Source organism: Numida meleagris, chromosome 2 (genome assembly GCF_002078875.1).
Source record: "Numida meleagris isolate 19003 breed g44 Domestic line chromosome 2, NumMel1.0, whole genome shotgun sequence".
Taxonomy (NCBI): domain Eukaryota; kingdom Metazoa; phylum Chordata; class Aves; order Galliformes; family Numididae; genus Numida; species Numida meleagris.
Window position 1 is genome coordinate 95719130 of NC_034410.1, and position 19526 is coordinate 95738655.

Here is a 19526-nt window from a genome sequence, read left to right on the forward strand (position 1 = left end):
AAGAGTGAATTTTGTCTTTTGGACCAGTAAAATTACTGAGATCGAACCTTTCTGAAAGTTAAGCTGTCTGGAAAGTCAGGGTTTATTCAGAGAGGCTAATTTTAGCCTGGGGAAGGCAGTCTTCCCTGAGTCTCTTTCTCTCTATTAAATGGAGAGGGTGGAGTTTCCTGACAAGGTGCTTACAAAGGCATCTAAGCTGAGAGATAGGAGGCTGGGGAGAAATAAATGTGGAGATAAATGTATCTTTTTGTATACTTTCTTTATCCATGTGAAGTTGACCCTCTTTGTGTCAGGGGTTATCCTATGGGTGACTTGTATGGGTGCATAATTTGGTGCATCCATACAGAAAGCAGAAGAAATTAGCATTCTGAAATCTCTCAGCAGTGTTTAAAATTACAATAGAGGCTATGTGAGGTTTTGTTAATATTAACAAAGCTGGGCAGAGCACAGCAATATTGAGACTTGTCAATGAAAGAGTTGGATTTCGAACTCCAATCTTCTCGTCTTTTAGGTCAGTGCATCCTGAAGCTAATGCAGGATGATATTTCACATGGAAAAATGAGCAGAAATTAGTGAAAGAAAATTCCGTAAAGGGAAACATTAAGCAATTATTATAGGAGGGAAAAATACGATGTATGACTATGACTATTGATTAGAAGTACCGTGCAGGCAAGCAAAGTCATTTAGAAAAAGCTTTGGGGCATACAGCAAAAGATAAATTGAAGAATAAATCAGCCGCATCAAATTGTCACGGAGAACAGATGCTGTATTGGTTTGAGTCAACAAAAGTAGTTGGTGAAGCAATTAAGAATACTAAAATGCCCAACAGAGTACTGGTAGGGTTTCAGGAACAGTGCTGAAGTGGTGTAAACAAACATGCTGAACGGAGTTTGGGTGAAATTTAACAAGCTGGCAAAGGTGGATGGGACATAGAAGATTTGAAGAAAGTGAAGTATGCTCTGTCAGTCTATCTTACTGGCTGAATTTTATTTCTGTGTAACACGCTGAGTTGTATATGTTGTCTTGTTTGCCTATAAGCATCTCAGGCACATCTTTGCCTTCAATTTGAATTGAGCTTAACCTATTTAGGGTTACTCACTGGCAGTTAAATTATGACTCTGTTATGCCCTAAATTACAGGCTGCAAATATCTGCTCTGCTGAGCTACAGAGCTCCAAATAGGCTGTGATGCAGATGCATTTTTTCCCCTGAATCCCCTTTGTTCTTTTCTCAGCTGTGTTGTGATGCTGACTATGCCCCAGCACTTAGTATTGCCAGCCAGAGGTGAAGGGAAAGGTCTGATATAGCCCTATACCCATTTGCTGGCAAGGAAGAATATTGCCTAAATCTGTTCCTACTTTCTGTCCTTGATTTTTTTCTGTATTGCCAGTAGAATCATGGCTTCAGATGGAGAGCAGGAAGGGCCATTTTGCCTTGTAAGGTTAAGAAAAGTAGAAATCTAATAGTCGTTTTTGATACAGATACAAAAATGGTATCTTCCTAATTTTGTCCAGCAACTTGGACAAAAATCATGTCAGTAGTGTAGTCAGATGTTTTACAGTGATGCCTTTAAAGCTGCAGCTTTCTCAGGACATTTAAAAACATATAAATTATGTATATTATATTTAAATAATATCTCTATATTATAAATTTAAAGTTATGAATATTTAGCTCTTAATGGAAAAGTGCAAAATTCCAGATATTGGCTTTATCCATCCTCAAACATGAAAAGTCATATTGTCAACCATAATAGTCAACAGTTACTCTATTGATACAAATAAGTTTGTAGGAAGGTTCATCAGTGCTTCCTACACAAGATTTCATTCTAAAAAAAAGTTTTCTATGTTTGAGAAATCATAGGTCAGTAATTGCATTTTCAGTGCATGAGTTTGTGAACAGAAAAAATTTGAAATTATAAACTTGGAATACCTATTGTCTAAGCAGGATAATATGTCAAACAAGGTACTCCTGGCTTCCATTCTCCCTGGGCTGATAATTTATACTTAGCAATTGGCTCTTGACAGTTCGTTCCCTATCATCCTTTAGTATAAGAAGTTTAGCTTCTGGGATCTTTCTTGTAAGTCTTTACCATAGAGAAGCCATTTATTGCCCTTTTTTTGTCCATTTCTTTCACACTTTTTGAGACTCCTAGACCACTGCAATTGCCCCCAGAAGAACTCGGGTGGATACAGCACAAATTAGTTAGTTCAGCCATTACTAATGAAGTAGCTAGAATTCTTTCACAAAAGTGGGGAAAAGATGGAGACATCCGTGTCCTACATAGCTTTATAACATCTAAGATATCGTATCAAGCTTGATTTCAGAAGTGGCATGAAAAATAGTCCATATTTTTTAGCTAATTCTTTCCATTGGAATATGGCAATTAGCAAGAGGTAAAAATCTACCATAATCACTGTTTTACAATTTTATAAGCGATATATGTAGGCTTTTGATATTTTCAGTTGTTCTCCTTATTTTGTCTCTCTTCTCTCCACACCAGTGTTTCAGGCACAGGAGAAATGCAAGAAAAATGGGAATCAGAAAACCATGTAAATAAGCTCCATGCACAAATTCTTGCTTGAATCATGGTTCAGTCTTTAATAAAACTTTACAGTATAAATGAAACACTTCAAATTTTTGGTCGGGTCCAGGTAGGATCCCATAGAACATGAGACTTGGATGGATGCTTGGATTGTGCTCCGCAGAGAGCTGCTCCCCCCTACTCCCCTACAAGCCCTCACTGAAGTGCTGGCTGCTCTTCGTTCATAGAAATGAGCAGTAGAGCAGCATGGTTATGTTCTTAATTGATGGCTTGCTTAGTTCTTCATCTTAGCCTTTTAGCTCCTCTGGCAATGGAAAAGTAATCTTTTACCTAGATTAATTTGATTTCTACAGACTGAATGGTTTAATGGTTCACTTTCTCCAGGAGTTCACAGAACCTAAACATTGAACTCCATGCTTGTGAGCACTTTTGGACCACTTCTAGAGAGCAGTGCGTTCAGTTATCTTGCGAGTTCTGCAGTGTTTTTTAGGGCAACCATGTGGTGTGAAGCAGTGAACTGCAAAGATACCTTTGCTAGCTCTGTAGCTGAACTGTACTGGTTTGTGGAAGCAAAATGGCTGCTGTAGTTAAATATGCCGTTTAGACTTCCCTACAATTTTTCCATCTCAAATGTCTGGAAGAGACATACTGGATATGTTGAAGCGAGTATATTGTTTTGGGATCTGACCCGGTTGGAGTTTCTTTGCAGAATACTGTGCTGAGGCGTATACAGTGGAACAGTATACATCACAGTATCTTTGCATACAGTGCATACATGTCCTAGGGCTAAGCAGAAAGTACAGATCACCTGATGGCAATTTGTTAAGGCCTCTGTCCTGTGATGCATGGTGTTCACTGAGCTGACCCTGCCAGCTTTTCTTTTCTGACTTGCTGTTACCAAAGGTGACATTCTTTCAGCTAGTGGGGATTTTCCTGCTTGCAGTTCTGTAACTAGAGAAGTCTGTGTGAAAAAGAGAGGCTCAGCCACTTGCTAGATTTTAGAGCAGGCCACCTTTTGTAAATCTTGACAGTTTAAATGATGGGAAATTCCGTGGTTAAAAGCATTCACATTAGAGCTAAACAGCATTCACAATCAGTCCTTCAACTTCATTCCTTGGGGAGGCTCCTGTGTTTGATGTACCTTACTGGTATCTGGTGGCTGAGGAACAGAGGTTTGGGATGGGATGATTTCATAATTTGGGTGGCATAATGCCTTAGATATCTGAAAGGTGTTAGTCAAAGCCTGTTTCACCTTGGGCTTGATCTTGGCTGCTGTGATAAAACGTATAATGAAGAAGATTTATTTTAAATACAGGAGATAGGAGAGAAACACGTTGGGATTAGGAATTACAGAACAGTGCTGCTTAATTTCTCTTTTCTTGAGTCACTTGTATGAATACCTGTGATTCCTTTGGAGACTAGAGAAATCCAAGGACTGATTCCTTGCTAGTGTGAGACATAAAATTGACTTAATGCATCTCCTGTAGTTAAAAATCCTTCAAAGATTTTGAGTACAAATTACTGGTGGAAAAGTAAGAGGTCACAGTGGATTCGTTTTGATCCTATTCCTTAATGGGATGGTTAAGTGCACTGAATTCCAACCATGTACCGTTTATATTCCAGTTTCTGCAAATGTTGAGCTTAGAAAATTATACAGTGCTGTGTAGGGTCAACATTTTTCTCAGGACTTCTTCTAGGGCTTTGGGTGATTTAATGTGGTAAAATACCTTTGATAGCTTGTGATTTCTATGTGCTAAGAAGCAGTAAGAGAAGAAAAAATAATTTCTGAGGAATTCTCTTTCTTCTCCTCTTTCCACACAGGAGGAATCAGTGCACAAATCAACAAGTAGCAGCAGCATCTCCCCCTCACAAGTGGAAGACCCCTCTCAGGAAGGTACCAGCAGAAAGAGTGAGTTTTGATTAGAGCGCCTGCTTTCACCTAGTTCTGTTGCTTTCTGTTATGTGAACTTTGAAACTCTTATAGGAAGCTAAAACTGAGTGTAAATGGAATAAATCTGTAAATCTGGACCCTGGAACATGCTGAATAGGTCAAATGTAATAAGTAACGAGTGGAAGGCAGTAGCCTATGCTATATGTGGATATCTTTGTGAAACAGAAAGCTTCACATTTGAAACTGATACAGGATTGTAAAGAAAGCCAGAAGTGCATATTTCAGCTATGCTCATCTCAAAAGGATTTGTTGCTGCATAAACACATTCTAAACCAAAGCCAATTTAAATATTTTCAGCACTTCTGACACAAGTGAATGTACTTGTTTGAAAGACACATAGTAATCACCAATATGTCTCACAACCCAAAGTTCAGACAGTTACTGCAGGCTTTACTCTGCAACAGGAGTTCCAGTTTCACTGGAAAGCTTTTATAATTAAATATGTAATCTGTGCACAGTGGTGAAGTAAGTTGTGTAAGCCAATATCTTGACACTCTGAATTTATATACAGTGATAAATGGATAGTAGCATGCCTGTATTTGCTGGTCTTACAAGTATTCTTATTCTCTCGGTCTTGAAAATGTAATCAGTGTAATACTTGTACTGAAGATGCTCTGAGTATGTAGGTGTAACTTGAGCCCCCAGTGGTAAGAATTCTAGGAAATCAATGACTGTTTCAAGTACTGAGCAATGTTATCCAACAGTCTGTCTTACAAGAACTAATTCTTTTACGCTGGTTGAATCTTTAGCACCTCCAAAGTTCTTGCCCATATCATCTACACCACAGCCAGAGAGACGGCAGCCACCTCAGAGACGACACTCCATCGAAAAGGAAACTCCAACCAATGTCAGACAGTTTCTACCACCTTCAAAACAGAGCTCCAGATCACTTGTAAGTGGAGTGGGTGGTAGGAGAGAGAAAAAGAGGCATGCTAAGAGTATAATGAAAATTAAAACTTGGCTTCAGTGTGATTAGAACTTGACTCAAAGAAAACTCCTGAATTCAGAAACAGCCCTTGTCTACTAAAGACATTTTGAAATCAAGATTTGAACTTTCTGTCTTTCTGATTGATCCAAAATCCCAGGTACAGATGCCTCGGAAAATATTTGCACTTTGATTAGGACTCTGGATAAAGCCATGTGCCTTGCTTTTATTTCAAAATATTACCAAAACAGGCAAACTTTGCCTTACTGATTTTCCATTTGAATAGAGACAATTCCAAAGCTCTTGATTTTTTTTTTATGCTTTTTTTTTTTTTAATTTAGTTTTTGGCAGCATTTTAGTTAATGGCTGAATGAATGGAATGGCTTCTTTTCTTTCTACCCTAAGAATTTGTGTGGTTAATGTTTATACATGTAAAAGCTCTTTGAGTAATCCAAATCAGCATTTGTTTATATTGCTTTGTTGAAGTCACCGAGGCAAAAAACTGTATTACTACTTGAAAAGAAAGTACAGTACATTTGATCAATTAGCTTTAATTGAGAGCTGTTTTCCAACAGAGTATAAGCAGTAAAGGGTATGAAATCCTGCTTCTTTTATGCTGACCTGCTGATTAGTGCTTTGTAATTTCATGCAGGATATGTTCCTCGTCTCTTTTTCCTACCAGCAGGGCTTTGGAGTACGCCCCATGAGGTGCTGGTGAATAGAGAAATCAATAAACACATCTTAGTTCTGAAAGGAAGAGAATATTCACTCACCCTGTATTTTAGAGCAGTGGTATTAGTGGGCTTTGAAGAGTGTTCTTGTTTGCCCAAGCAGTGGTGGCCGGGATCTGAACCCATTAGTTGATGATAAACTAGCAAGAAAATAATCTCCAAATATTCAACATGCTTTCTCCATTTCAGAGGGTCTGCTGGATTGTGTTTATTATGTCCTTCCCCAAGAACATAGTTTCTCACTCGTGGCAAAGGTATTGTAGTAGCAGATCGATAAACACAGCACAGGTAGACTTCTGCTGAAGTGAACCTGGAGCATAACGTATTGCACCAGAATCAGATGGAAGGTTCCTTCGGTACGTGTTTGAAGATGCTCTCATATGAAATGGATCATTGTCAGTGCCTGCTGCGCTCACAATATGGGCAAGCACAGGATTTATTTTCTGATAGGTCCACAGTCATTCCCATACACACTGTTGAAAGGGAGGAGGGGAGAAGGCATTGCATGTTATACTGAGGTATTTGCTCCATCACTATTTTAATCCGTATAAATATGGTACATCATTATAATATTGATCTCATCTCATGCATTTGAGGGGATTGTACAACTGAAGAATCTTAAATATGAGGCTGTTGTTTTGAATAGGGGAAACAAGTTCTCAACCTTTTTGGCCACATATGCATTTTCATATATATGCCTGTTTCTAGGCATATGCTCACTGACATATGCCTAGAAAAATAATAAATGAAATAAAACCACTGCCAAAAAAATAATTCAGTTATTCCATTCCTGCTAAAAGTATTAAAGTGAGAAAAGACAGTAGATAAGTCAGGGTGTGTGGGAACACATGAGGAAGATTTTACTAGTTTCTTTTCTGTTGGACTTCTTGGCTTCCAGAGAGCTGTCAGCTAGCTTGGTTTTGGCTATGGAGTGAGAGAGGAGGCAAATCAGCAGTGAAATGATGTTCCTTTAACAAGAGCCTGTCTTATTTGATGCCTGGAGAGTGAATTCTTTAACTTGGCAATAGTGCCCTCTAGGGTGTGACAGACAACTCCCATAGTCCTTCTGTTTTTAATTTTGGGAGGTGGTTTGTGATATGACGGCACTGTCCCAGTTACACATGCTGGCTTCCTGCAGAGCCCTTCCTTCCCTGAAGGATGCCGGCTTGTGTCGGTGGCCACGCCAGGCGCTGCATGTGTAACCTTGCTGTTTCCTCAGTGAACGCTTTGCAATACCTGCAGAATATGATTTATTTTTGATGTGACTTCACGCTTCTTCATCCCTTCCTCCAGGATTGATGGAGTTTCATTTCTTATCACCCGCTCCCGTGACCGCAGTTTCTCTTCAAGGTGGAAGAGGCCTCGTCAATAAATAGCTCTCCATGCCAGAGCAAACAGGCAGGAGTTTGCTACAGTCTCTTAGCAGGATTAGCAAGAAACTGGTCTGTCTTGCATACTAACTATGGTTTTGTGAACTGGCATCTCATCAGACAGAGGGAGTTAGAGCTAAGTAGGCGGGGAAGGGAAACAAACTTGGTATAAAGGCCAAACGTCGTCCTTTTGATATGTCGCCCTGCCAGTGCTCCATGGGAAGGCAGGTTTTTGCGGGACCGGCCTGGTGGTGTGCGTACTGCAGTGAGCTGCCTGGGTGCCTCATCAGAGAAATGAAGCCATGTCCTGATACGTACATATGAATGCCTTTATAGTTTGTTTGCTTTTTTTTTCTTGCTTTTTTTTTTTTTTATCAGCATCATCATCATTATTTTTCGTGACCTAGAGGACCAAAGCTAATGATTTCATTTATACACAGCATTCGCTTCTCTGCTTCCTATCTATTGTTCAGGTTCCTAGGATAAGGAGTTTATTTCCAAGGATGACTTTCAGACCACTTTTTTCAACTATGCAAACAGCTTCTCTGCTCAGCTCTCATCCCGTTGAAGCAGCCATGTGTGGGGTGGCAGGGGCTATGTACTATCTCTGTGAGAGAGCTTTTGCCAGCAGGTGGAAACCCGCAAAGGTTTGCCTCTTTTTGCTGGCTTTGGAAATCACCTTCACCAGCATGTTCCCTCTTCGGGGAGCACTTCCTAAGCTGCGGCAAGAATTAAAGCTTAGGCTGGGACACTGCACCTGATTGACATTGATTTCAGTGTGTGTAGGATATTTGTGTGTCTTCAATCACCTCACGGGGAAAAGAAATCAGTTCTGAAAGGACAGCAAACTAAAAATGCAACATCACGAGATTATCAGTGGGACAGACCTTAAATGTTACAGCACATGAAGATCCTGCAGAAAAACAAACAAACAAACAGCAAAACTATTGTAATCCTTGGACTATGTTGAAAAGAGTGAGCTTTTGTGTTTCTAACAAGATACACAATGTAGAATGGAAGGGCATTTGCAATCTGTTTTACTTGAAAACGTGCAGATGGTTTTGGTCCTCAGCACAGTTTTGTATCAGAACTTAGAGAATAATTCCTAACTATGTACCACAGAGGGCAAGCCCACTAACAAGAAAAAATGACTCAATTCCCCTATGTAGAATCAAATGTGAATAATTGAATTTTTTCTTTTCTTTGTCCCAACTAATAAGTGAGTGTGCAACCTTCTGCAGGAGAGCTGAGACACCCAGCTGAACCTCTTAGAAACTTTTAGTCTGCAAAATCAATGAGAGCTTAGAGTGCTTGACTAACCGTGAATTGCAGAATTTAGAGCCCAGTCTGGCACATGTTCCTATTGCAGTTTACTGGTGCAGCTCATTTGATTGCCCAGTGACATCTTTTAATGAGAATTTTTACAAGGAACATGTTAGTGTACAAAAGGTAGTCATAGGACCGATTAGGTTTTGAGAATGACCTACAAAGCACTTCATTTCACGTTACGATTATATCATTCTTAGTACCTGCTTTTCCCGAGTAGAAAAAGTTAAGTTACACATATACACCTTAAGCTATTACGGTATATGCAATGACTGCACTGTCAAAGCTTTAAGCCAGTTCTCATGAGGATCCTGGAAACTTCCAAGTTTAAATTAGTATTTTTAAATAAGACTATTTCCCTTAAAAATAAGAATACCGACTCACCCTGAATATTAAAATGAGTATCGAGTACAGTTCCAGAAAATTAAGACCATTCAAATCACACTTGATCTTTAGTTTGTTCTGTCGTATGCAAGTTGCACAGAGAACTGAAGTTCTCTCATTTACAGCTGCCTGACTTGAGCAGATCATTGCTGAAGTTTGAGCAATAACTCCAAAGCATCATTGTTTAATGAAGTTTAGTCAGTGCTTAGTGTAATTTTAATTAATTTCGGTGCCTTACAGCTAGTGTCAAAACAAAAGATTTCCTTGCGTACTTATTTCTATGCCAAAAAGGGAAAAAAAATTCAAGCAGTTTTCTGAAATCGGCATAATATTTATCTTTCATTTAATGTTGCATTAACATTTTGTTGTCCTTGTGTAACCTCTGGAATTAAAACATTAGCATTTAAACATGTGAACATTTTTTTCTGTTTCCCCTGTTGCCTGCAATTATTTCTATGTGCTGTAGCAGTAATCATTTTTGATTGGTACGACAGACCCACACTATTCCCCCGGTAGCTGCTCTACACCTATAGTAGATCTACAGACTGTCTTCAAAGGAGCAATACTCACTGACATCATCGTCCTATAAATTAACGGAGCGGGCGCACATGAGGGGGAAGGAAGTGCCTTCAAGTAAGAACTGTATTTCTAAAGGACCTAAAGCTCTGATTGATGAAAAGCATTCAGCCTGCCTCATTCACCCCAGACAGCTTCTCAGTCTCCCACAATGCAGAACTGAGGTTTTCTGCTGGCATTGTGTGCATCACGCTTTCCCACCCACTTCCTCTCCCGTCTCACCCGGCCCGCCGCCGTGCTTTCCCTGTAGCGAGGCAGTTGCTATGGGAAGGACCGGAATGAAATGCTGAAAGCAGCCAGTTAGCTGTGAAGTCTCATAAAGAACAGAAGGCATTTTGTTTGGCTGTGCTGTTTTACACCTCAGAGCAAATTGCAGTTGTTTTTGACATAGTTTGTTCTTTCCAGAAAACTAGCGCTCGTACACCCCAAAGGTTTAGCTGGCAAATCTAACAAAGTTAACTCAATTCTAGTCTATTTTGGGGTGCCTTAAACAGAGTGAAGTTTCTTTGTGTTCCCTTTCTAGATGGGTAAGACAACAGTTTATAAAAATGTGGTGGTTCCTAAATGCTAATGTTTGCCAGGTCTGCAACGTAGAAAGATTTTCTTTTTAATCTAATGGAAAGACAGAACTCTGGGTCCATGTAAATTGAGCATTTCACAATTAATCTGAACCATCTCCTCAGTTTATAAATTAGACCTCCAAACTGTCAGCCGTGTCTTTGTATCTGCAGGAAAAATTTCCTTCCTTTATTCAAAGAGCATTGGATGTCATTGTCATTACCGCACAGTAGCCCCTCTGGGCTCACTGAAAGGGTTCACTAAGCATAAGGCGATGGGAATTCCCACAGAGGTTTCTGTCTTTCTGTTGGAGCTGTATAATCAACTACAGGGCTGGATTACAAATTGGGTTGGTGCTTTTATTCTTTGGTACCAAATTCAGGAGTTCTCTACTCAATATTCTCCATCACGCTGTAATACAGAAAATACAGAAATTGTGTCGGTGGGAAGTTGGGTCATTCTCTATTTCATTCTTCGCCATTAGTAATTCAACACTGGGTAACCAGTTCTCGTGCTTTATATTTGAAGGTTACTCTGTAAAGCTTGAATCACCGCTGTTACTTTCTGGGGGCAGAAAGGAGAGCCTTTCTGCCTGGATTGCCTTAACTTTCTGTTGTTAGATCACATGAACACCAAGATGTGGTACCACTGAATAAAAAATTCTGCTAGAATGGGCTACTAATGACTTTCCTCGGCCATATTGGGCACCACAGATCTCAGAGAAATGGTGTGTTCTCAAGAATACTTAAAAGTAAAACCATGTGTCAAATTACCTTTTCCTTTTCAAATTATACACCTGAATGTCAATTGATTAAAATCAATCTTCGTAGTGAAAGACAAATGGAGAGAAGGTTCAAATGGCTTGAGGAGGGAAGATAAGCAAAACTCATTGTGGAGGCTGATCCATTTGGATCACACTTTCACAGCTTCAGATGGTTTGAAACTCGTGTGATGTGATGCCCATGAATGAGCCAGTGCTAGTGAAGGGAGAAACTCTCTTTCTGGAGTTACTAACCAGGTGGCTGGTTGTCTAGGTTGAAATTTGGATGAAGCAATTTGGCTTTGAAGTAACATGTTTTTTTGGCTTCTAGGAGGAGTTTTGTTACCCGGTGGAGTGTCTGGCTCTGACGGTGGAGGAAGTCATGCACATCCGTCAGGTGCTGGTGAAGGCAGAGCTGGAAAAGTACCAGCAGTATAAAGATGTCTACACTGCTCTCAAGAAAGGAAAGGTATGGCTGAGCCTGGGGAGGCAGCGAGCTTACTGTGGGAGGTTGGTTGCACAGACCTCTCCTTTATATCTTCAGACTGGTGGAAAGCTGGGAGCAGGCATCAGAGCTTGCTAGGTAGATCCATGTGTTTCTTACCCTGTATCAAAGAAGATAGATCCACCAAACATCCCCTGAAATGTATTACACGTGGGTCAGCTTCCTTGAATTATATATACAAACAAAAACTTTACAAGGAAATACCTTACTTATACCTGTTATAAAAATGCAGCAGTGTTTACAGTAATCAGAACATATCTGCATATGTAAGTTTTAAATTTCAGTAAGGTCTTTTCTGTCCATGTCTTCTGCAGTATTGCTTAGTGTTTCTATTTCAGAAAATGGAATTACAGCTAGCAGTAGGAAATTACAAGAGATTTTTTATAAGTAGCCCATTTTCCCCTAAATCTACACAATCTTCCCCTCTGTACTTAATTCCCATTTCTGGAGTGGGAACATTTGTAGTCTGCGTGACCCAGTAGCAAGTTTTCTCACATTATGAAACCTCCTGGTGTCTGGTTAAAGTCTGGGTCACACTCTGCTTGGTTGGAGGTTTGTCTGGTACGTGCCTGGCTTCTGTCCCCAGCTGTCTGCACCCCAGAACAAGTGGGGCACCTGGTGCGATTTCCCCCATTGCTTGGGGGTATTTCTTCAGGCTCCACCCTTCCTGTGCAGTGCACCTTGCGAGCAGTGTCCTACGTCAGCCAGCATTTTGAGCTTTGCTGTGGCATTTGCAAATTAGAAATACTTTAAAGCACGCTAGAGAACTGCAAGTACTTGAAAACCAAAGCAATCCTAAACATGAAATATTTGAGGACCCGTTAACTAATACATTTTTTTCCTTTGAACTGCAGATTGGGAATTGATATTTACCAGTAGAAGCAATGTCCTTTTCCCCTTCTTTTGTCCTGTGCTTCTCAAACACCTCCGATAAGTGTATGTTGACTGCATAATGTATTTTAACTACAGGCTGTGATTAGTAGGCAGATGTAAAGGTTTGATTTATTTAAGGCAGAAGAACCGAAATCTGAAGACTTTGTTCAGCTGTGGATTGAGCTGTTGCATATTGTCATGCAACATAAAGCTTAGTAATGAGCTTTTATCAGATCTCACAGTGAGTTGGTGCTTTAATTTACCCCACTACTAAAATTGTTCCCTTTTATTTTTAATCAAATTTGTCTAGCCTCACATCGCAGTCTTTGGATCCCAGTGTGTCATCTCTTTGACAAAAAAATATTTTCCTTGTTTGATGCCTTTTCTTCATATAAATGTTCATAACCTGTGATGCCTACCTCCTTTCAATGACCAAAACAGGTTTTCCTCAAGTAAGATAGCTGTAGGAGCTCATTCCTTGACCTCCTCTAGTTTTCAAGAACATAGGATTGGAAGAAAATCATCAAATCTTATCACAGGCAACCACTTAATATTCCAGAATCCGGCACAGATGGTTAGGTACAATTTCCAGCTTAAAGGTATTCATGGCTGAGTTTATCCCCATTAGTTCTTGTCTTCTTCAGTTGTAATAGTTACTCTACCTTACTGTTGTTACTCTTACTTTGCTGTCATTTTGGTTGGTTGGTTTGGATTTTTTGTTTGTTTGTTAATGTAGCACCAGTATAAACACTAGTAAGGGAGAAATAAAATAATTATTAACTGGCAAGCATTTAATTTAGTTGAAAGAATATTTCTAAATATATGAAGATACAATTCTTTTCAATATCCTCTTGGAGGTACAAACCCGAGAACTGGATGCAGTGTTGTGACGCTGGTCTCACTGACGGCAACTGGCAGACGAAGTCATTGTTGTGTGGAACTTGTCTAACATGGGAACTTCTCTGTTCTCTTTTCAGCTCTGCTTTTGCTGTCGGACAAGAAGGTTTTCTTTCTTTACCTGGTCTTACACTTGTCAGTTCTGTAAAAGGTATATATTTAATATCTGTTCCTAATTAAGTACCACTGCAGAGTGAAAAATGTGGAGTTGTACCTTAGATCCCTCCAAATGCTGCATAGTGTTGATTGTTTTCATTTAACGGTCCAGGTTCAAAACCAAATTTTCTAAGTATGCTAAAATGGATCTTTTGTAAGTGACATGCTTCCTTGGACTCTTTAGCAGGGTCTGTTGTGGTAGGACAAGGGGAAATGGTTTCAAACTTAATGGAGATTTAGGTTGGATATAAGGAAAGAGTCTTTTGCAGCGAGGGTAGTCATGAGACCATCATGGAGACATTCAGGGTCAGGTTGGATAGGGCTCTGAGCAGCCTGATCGAGCTGCAGGTGTCTCTGTTCATTGCAGGGCAGTTGGACTAGATGGCCTTTAAGGGTCCCTTCCAACTCTAAGGATTCTATGATCCTTAATCAAAAGTGAAAGAAACATTAATTTGCTCTTTTACAGGTGAGATGGAATTTATTCAGGCTCTCCGTTCAGCAGTTTCATAATCTCTGCTGGTGGGGAAAACATTTCAGGACAATTTACCTTTTGGGTTCTTTTGGAATACCGGAGGGGGAGGGGAGAAGGAATAATTTGCAGGCAAAATGAAAAAAACTTAAGCTAAACAATAGGACAATAAATCTGAAAGATCTATGGAACCACTGATATACTGTGTCACTTACCAAAGGGTATTTATTTAGAGGAAAATCAGCTATTTCCTCCTTTTTTCCCTTTTTTTCTTTTTGTAGCTGTAGTTCTTGTTTAGCGTTCCTCCTCACATTTGGCTTCATGTTATGATTGAAGTTTTTATATTGATGAAACATTAAAAATGTTTGGGCAAGGGGTTGGGGTATTTATGCCTTATTCTTGATGTCAGTGAAGCGTAGCCCAGTTAAATGACTCAGGCTTTCGTTTTCTTACACAGGCCCGTATGCTCACAGTGCTGCAAAAAGGTAAGTAAACACATTTCTGGTTTGCCCCTTTCTGAAAAGCTGTTGTCTTTGGAAATGATAATGCATCTTTCTTATATCACATGTTCCTTCTGTTCTCAACAGATGCGATTGCCATCAAAGCCATACTCTACTCTCCCCATCTTCTCACTGGGACCTTCCACCCTGCAGCGAGGAGAGAGCTTCATGAAGCCAGAGAAGCCCTCCACCAGCCACCACCGGTCACTGCGGAGCATGCCCAGGTGAGAAGCAGCCCCGGCTCACCTGTGTGCACTGGAAGTCCCTCTGGAGTTATAAACTCCAGTGCCAGGACCAGAGCAAACTGGAGCACAGGAGGTTCCCTCTGAGCAGCAGGCAGCACTTCTGTGCTGTGCAGGTGACGGAGCGCTGGCACAGGCTGCCCAGAGGCTGCGGGGTCTCCTGCTTGGAGGTCTCCAGGAGCCACCTGGCCGTGGCCTGAGCGCCCTGCCCAACTTTACTCGTACTTCCAGCTAGTGACCCTGCAGTATTGCTGAGCCAGGTGTCATTTTTGGGATAGGAGAAAGCAGAACGGTTTTGACTCCAATTGTTTTTTGCTGTTTTCTGAAGGCATCCCGGGGTGCTCTCTGCCATGCTGCTGCATATTGAGACCGGTTCTGCTGTTTTGCCTTTCAGGTTGGCCTCGAGGTCCAAATCTGTGGATAAGTCACACGAAGAGCTGCAGTTTCCCAAAGAGTTAATGGAGGACTGGAGCACGATGGAGGTGTGCGTGGACTGCAAGAAGTTCATTTCAGAAATCATCAATTCGAGCCGGCGCAGCCTGTCCCTGGCCAACAAGCGAGCCAGGTTAAAAAGGAAGACGCAGTCCTTCTACATGTCGTCGCCAGGAACCTCTGACTACCGCCCCTCCGAGAGAACTATCAATGAGATCTGAGCCTTGTGCCTTTTTCTTTGCTTTTGTCTTCACGAGGTCATCGTCTGTAGGAGAGGTCACCAAAACGGGGTTATCCTTCCATTGCTTCGTTTCACTTGACCGGCTTGGATCTGCATTCAGTCACAGGGTTTCCTGCCGCCATGTTCTCCAGAGACGCAGAAGCTGTGTTTTTATCTGGACAGAATGACACGCGGCACGTCAGCTGCTCGCACTGGAAGAAAATCAACAGTTTGCAACCGTTGCCTCTTTTGTATGTGTGCGCATTGAATCTAGAAAGCCTTTTCTTGCTTTCAATCTTTTTTTTAACCATTCTTTGAATCATTTTTCCAGAGATGAGCTAAAACGTGTGCTTAACGGAGAACCCGATCTAACAAAGAGTCGGCGCTAGCGCAGTAGTGAGCAGTAAGTCATATTGGCGTTACCAAGCTGGTAATGCTCACATCCTGCTTTCAGAGCGCACCGGGCACTGGCGCGAGCGGCTGAGCTCTGTGCAGTCCTTCTTTGAACCATTTCTGTTGCTCTGAGGTCAGGGTCCAGCACGGAACTGCAGGGTCTGGGCCCTGGGGTAGAAGGTGTGACAGAGCCGCTCACTGTGGGGCTGCTGCTCCTTTAGGCCTCAGTGCTGCCCTGGCTGTCTCTGGGCGGGTTCCAGTAGCGCACTGCCTGCTTGAATGTATGATGCCAGGTACTGGTGGTAGTGAATTCTGGTGATAGGCAGAGGCATACAGCAGATGGAGAGGATGGAAAATGAGGGAGGCTCCTGGTGCTACCGGGGCACCTGCAGCATTGTTCCTGGGGTCACTCAGGGAAGGGGACAGGAGGCTTGATGCATGCGTCTTAGCGGGCGTACAAATCCCGCTATGGCTTTGATGGCAGCGTGCCCACCGAGACCCCGTTTTTGCCGGGGCCGTAACTTGGCTGTAGTGACCCATGTTCTGCTGAGATTTGGGGCGGCGCTGTCCCAGATTGGGAGCGATCTCTCTTTTTCTCCCCCCTTTGTTCATTTTTTTCCCTCTTTGCTTTGCCCGCAGAACACCAGGCCACTGGGTGAGGTGTTCCAACGATGCTACACCATTAGCTGACGCCATCGCATGCTTTTTTGCACTTTTTTTTTTTTTTTATATTGAAATACTTTTTTTTTTTTTTTTTTTAAATGTGGGCTTGACCAGAGTTTAGTCCATAATTTGGGGCCGGATCATTCTGGTGTTTAAAACTAACGTAGTCAAGTTGTTAATACTTGAAAATCAACTACTGTAACTTTTTCATAAATTTTTTAATACCCTGAGGCATATTTAATACCTATATAGCAGTGTACTATAGGAGGACGTAGCAGAAAAGTTTCAGATCTATTTATTAACATTTCTAAGGATTAATTATGAGCGATACCTCAGAGCTGCATGGAGCAGCGGGGCTGGATCTGCCCCGTGGCTTCCAGTGATGCGTCCGTCCCACGCGGACCTCACCTCCGGGAGAGCCCGGGCAGGGTCGGCACCACCATCCGTCCGTAGGTTGACTTGAAAAGCACACGAAAAGGCTCCTTACACCTCCGCACAGATTCACCCACGCGTATTTTTCTTTCATTGTCGCCTTGGGAAATGAGAGTTTTGCAGATGGAGAGTGTCGGTGCGAGGTGGGATGCAGGCAGGCGGGTGGGAGGCCGGGGCTGCCTGAGGCCGCTGCTGCAAGGAGGGCCCCTCATCTCGGTCACATCTGCACTTTTTCTCATTTCTGTGCCAAAAGCAGGCCTCGCGTTCGCTGCATAGCGCGTCAGGAAAACTAGGCTGAGAGAAACGCATGAAATCTCGCTCTGAATTTCCCCCGCTGCTATTCTGATCATTTTTCTCTTGGAAATGCCCTGGCCACGTGCTACGCTTGCTCCAACTCCACTCCCCCTGGGCACCGCAGGCCGCTCGGGGCCGGGCGCCCCGCATGCCCCTTTCCCCTTTCCCAGGGCGCGGGGCAGCAGAGCCGGCAGCACCCTGCAGCCCTTGGGCCTCGGCCCACCCCCAGCACCAGCCCTGGGCTCCGCACGGCTTCCGTGGGCCCAGCACTACGCCGGTGCGGGGGTGAAGCTTGTAAATACGTGTAATATATTTATTGCTATTTAGGAAGTCTCCATCAGTCATGCAACGGGAATTAACTTTCCACAAAGTTTAAAAAAAAAGATGAGTCCTATTTATACGCGTGTTGGCCGTTACCTTCGTTAGAGTTAACGCTTTCAGCCCCTCCGACAGTCCGCGCTCCGTAGGCATTTTAGAGTGAATTGCTGCTGAATGTGGGACAGCACGGTCAGCTCCTCCCATGGGTTTTTAAAATCTCGTTATTTTTGTAGCTTTGTTACGATGCCCGAGGTCTGCCCGGATGTACCACGGGGCCCACGGAGCTGAATGGCACAGGACTGTGCCGCACTGAGGCCGCTGCTGCTGCTCGATGGCGAGCGGGGCTTGGCTGCAGTGCTCCCCTGCACGGCACCTGACGCTGCAAGCGCTCCTGTGACGATGCCAGTTATGGGGGTGGTTGGCAGGTTGATTTCTCCTTTCCCCGTTATTTCCTTTATAGTGGGAGGGGTGGTACTGGGTGAAAATAAAATGCCTTTCCATTACAGCCTTTGTCCGTGCTAATTCTTCCTGGGGGAGCAAATGTCAACGTTTCTGTCTTCTTCTTTGTACTTTACCATTTTGTGAAGAGCAGGCGGCCCCTTCCTCGGGCCAGGGCCCGTTGATGAAAAAAGCTGAATACCATTGGAACAGGGACTGGGAATTGGGGGGGGAACACGTGATGGCCCCTGAGAACAGCACTGACTGCCCCTGCAGCCCGGCAGCGTGGCAAGTCACAGCCAGTCACTGCAGGTGGCACCTCCGTGCGTTACTGCTCACCAGTAGGCAGCCAGCAGACCCAGATGGAATCACAGTGCAGACAAAGGGCAACCACACGCTGCTGAGCAGCGAGACACCTGGCTCCCAGTGAGCTCCAGGAAGCCACAGCCTTGTCCCAGCGCTGCTCAGCACAGAATAACTGATGGTTTTGCTGCAGACGGCTCTGAACACTGCCAGCCCGTTCCGTATCACAGGAGTACACCTAGAAGGTCGAACTGAGGCTGTCATTTCTTTAAGACAGATAGTACCACGGTGCACAGAGACACCTCGCAGGCTCCTGGACATCACAGCTCACTCTCTAGGGAGATGTAAAATGGTAACGGTGCCACCGACTGCTCCACTTGGGGATTTAAATCAAAGGTGTACAAGAACAAGACAGGCAATCCCAAAAGATTTTTGCCCCAAAAGGTGAAGTCTATCAGTGATGGAACAGGGGTGGGAAGCAGCGTGCTTCAGAACCAGCTCTGCAGAGCAGGGCTGAACCCAGAGCTGCCTACACACCATGGTCAAGGCAGAAGTGGAAGCTCTGTGTGCAAACCTCAATGAGCAGAAAGCAGAAGAGTAGAACTCTCCATGGAAGCTTAGAGAAAATTAAGAATCGCTTCATCTGCTGAACACCGAGGCCCACCTGGTCACCGTATGATCGCTGTATGCACTGCCAGCACGAGCAGTCCCAGGGAGAACAAGCCCAGGGCTGCAGGAGCATCACACACCCCAAAGATGATGTGAGAAACGGCAGCACCCTTCAGGCTGCAGAGAGAGGCAGCCAGGAGCTAGAACTGAGCTCTGGGGGAAAGTGGCGTCCTTCCTCTCTTAAGGGGCTGCCCTCTCCCTTTCAGCTCAGAGTCCAAGAAGAGAAGGTGCAGAGCTGTGCCGAGGGGGGGCAGCAGAGAAGGGAACACCAAGCACTTCAATGTCTAGATCCTGTAGCATGAAACCTGGAGAGAAATCAGCCCCAGACCTGCAGCAGGGAAAGAAGACAGAAAGGAGATGCTGCTACACAAGCAGGTAAGGATTTGCTCTGCAAGAAGGCAACAAAGGGCGAAGAAAGTAATTGGTCAAACTAATGCACAGCTGGTACTGATCCGAAAGGTGCAGCAGCCGAGTTTGGCTCTGGGGACAACACAGGTGTTTGCAGGGACTCTTCTGGGATGGCAGCTAGTGCTGGGAGGTGCCATAGACACATCATTTGTGTTTAAGACAACGCTGAGCACATGGTGTAAGAAGCAGTTT

General features: G+C 43.1%; 1 protein-coding gene across 3 annotated transcripts in view; it reads left to right on the forward strand.

Moving 5' to 3' along the window:
• SPIRE1 (spire type actin nucleation factor 1) overlaps window positions 1–18021 on the forward strand; it is a 125564-nt gene extending 107543 nt beyond the window's left edge. For 2 of the 3 annotated variants that reach the window (XM_021385582.1, XM_021385584.1), the window contains exons 10-17: window positions 4363–4450; window positions 5242–5384; window positions 7992–8165; window positions 11454–11591; window positions 13478–13548; window positions 14480–14507; window positions 14610–14746; window positions 15159–18021. In XM_021385582.1, coding sequence (XP_021241257.1) covers window positions 4363–4450; window positions 5242–5384; window positions 7992–8165; window positions 11454–11591; window positions 13478–13548; window positions 14480–14507; window positions 14610–14746; window positions 15159–15417 — 1038 coding nt within the window. In that variant the 3' untranslated portion in view covers window positions 15418–18021. The remainder of the gene's footprint in view (window positions 1–4362; window positions 4451–5241; window positions 5385–7991; window positions 8166–11453; window positions 11592–13477; window positions 13549–14479; window positions 14508–14609; window positions 14747–15158) is intronic. The other variant, XM_021385583.1, reaches the window with a different exon arrangement.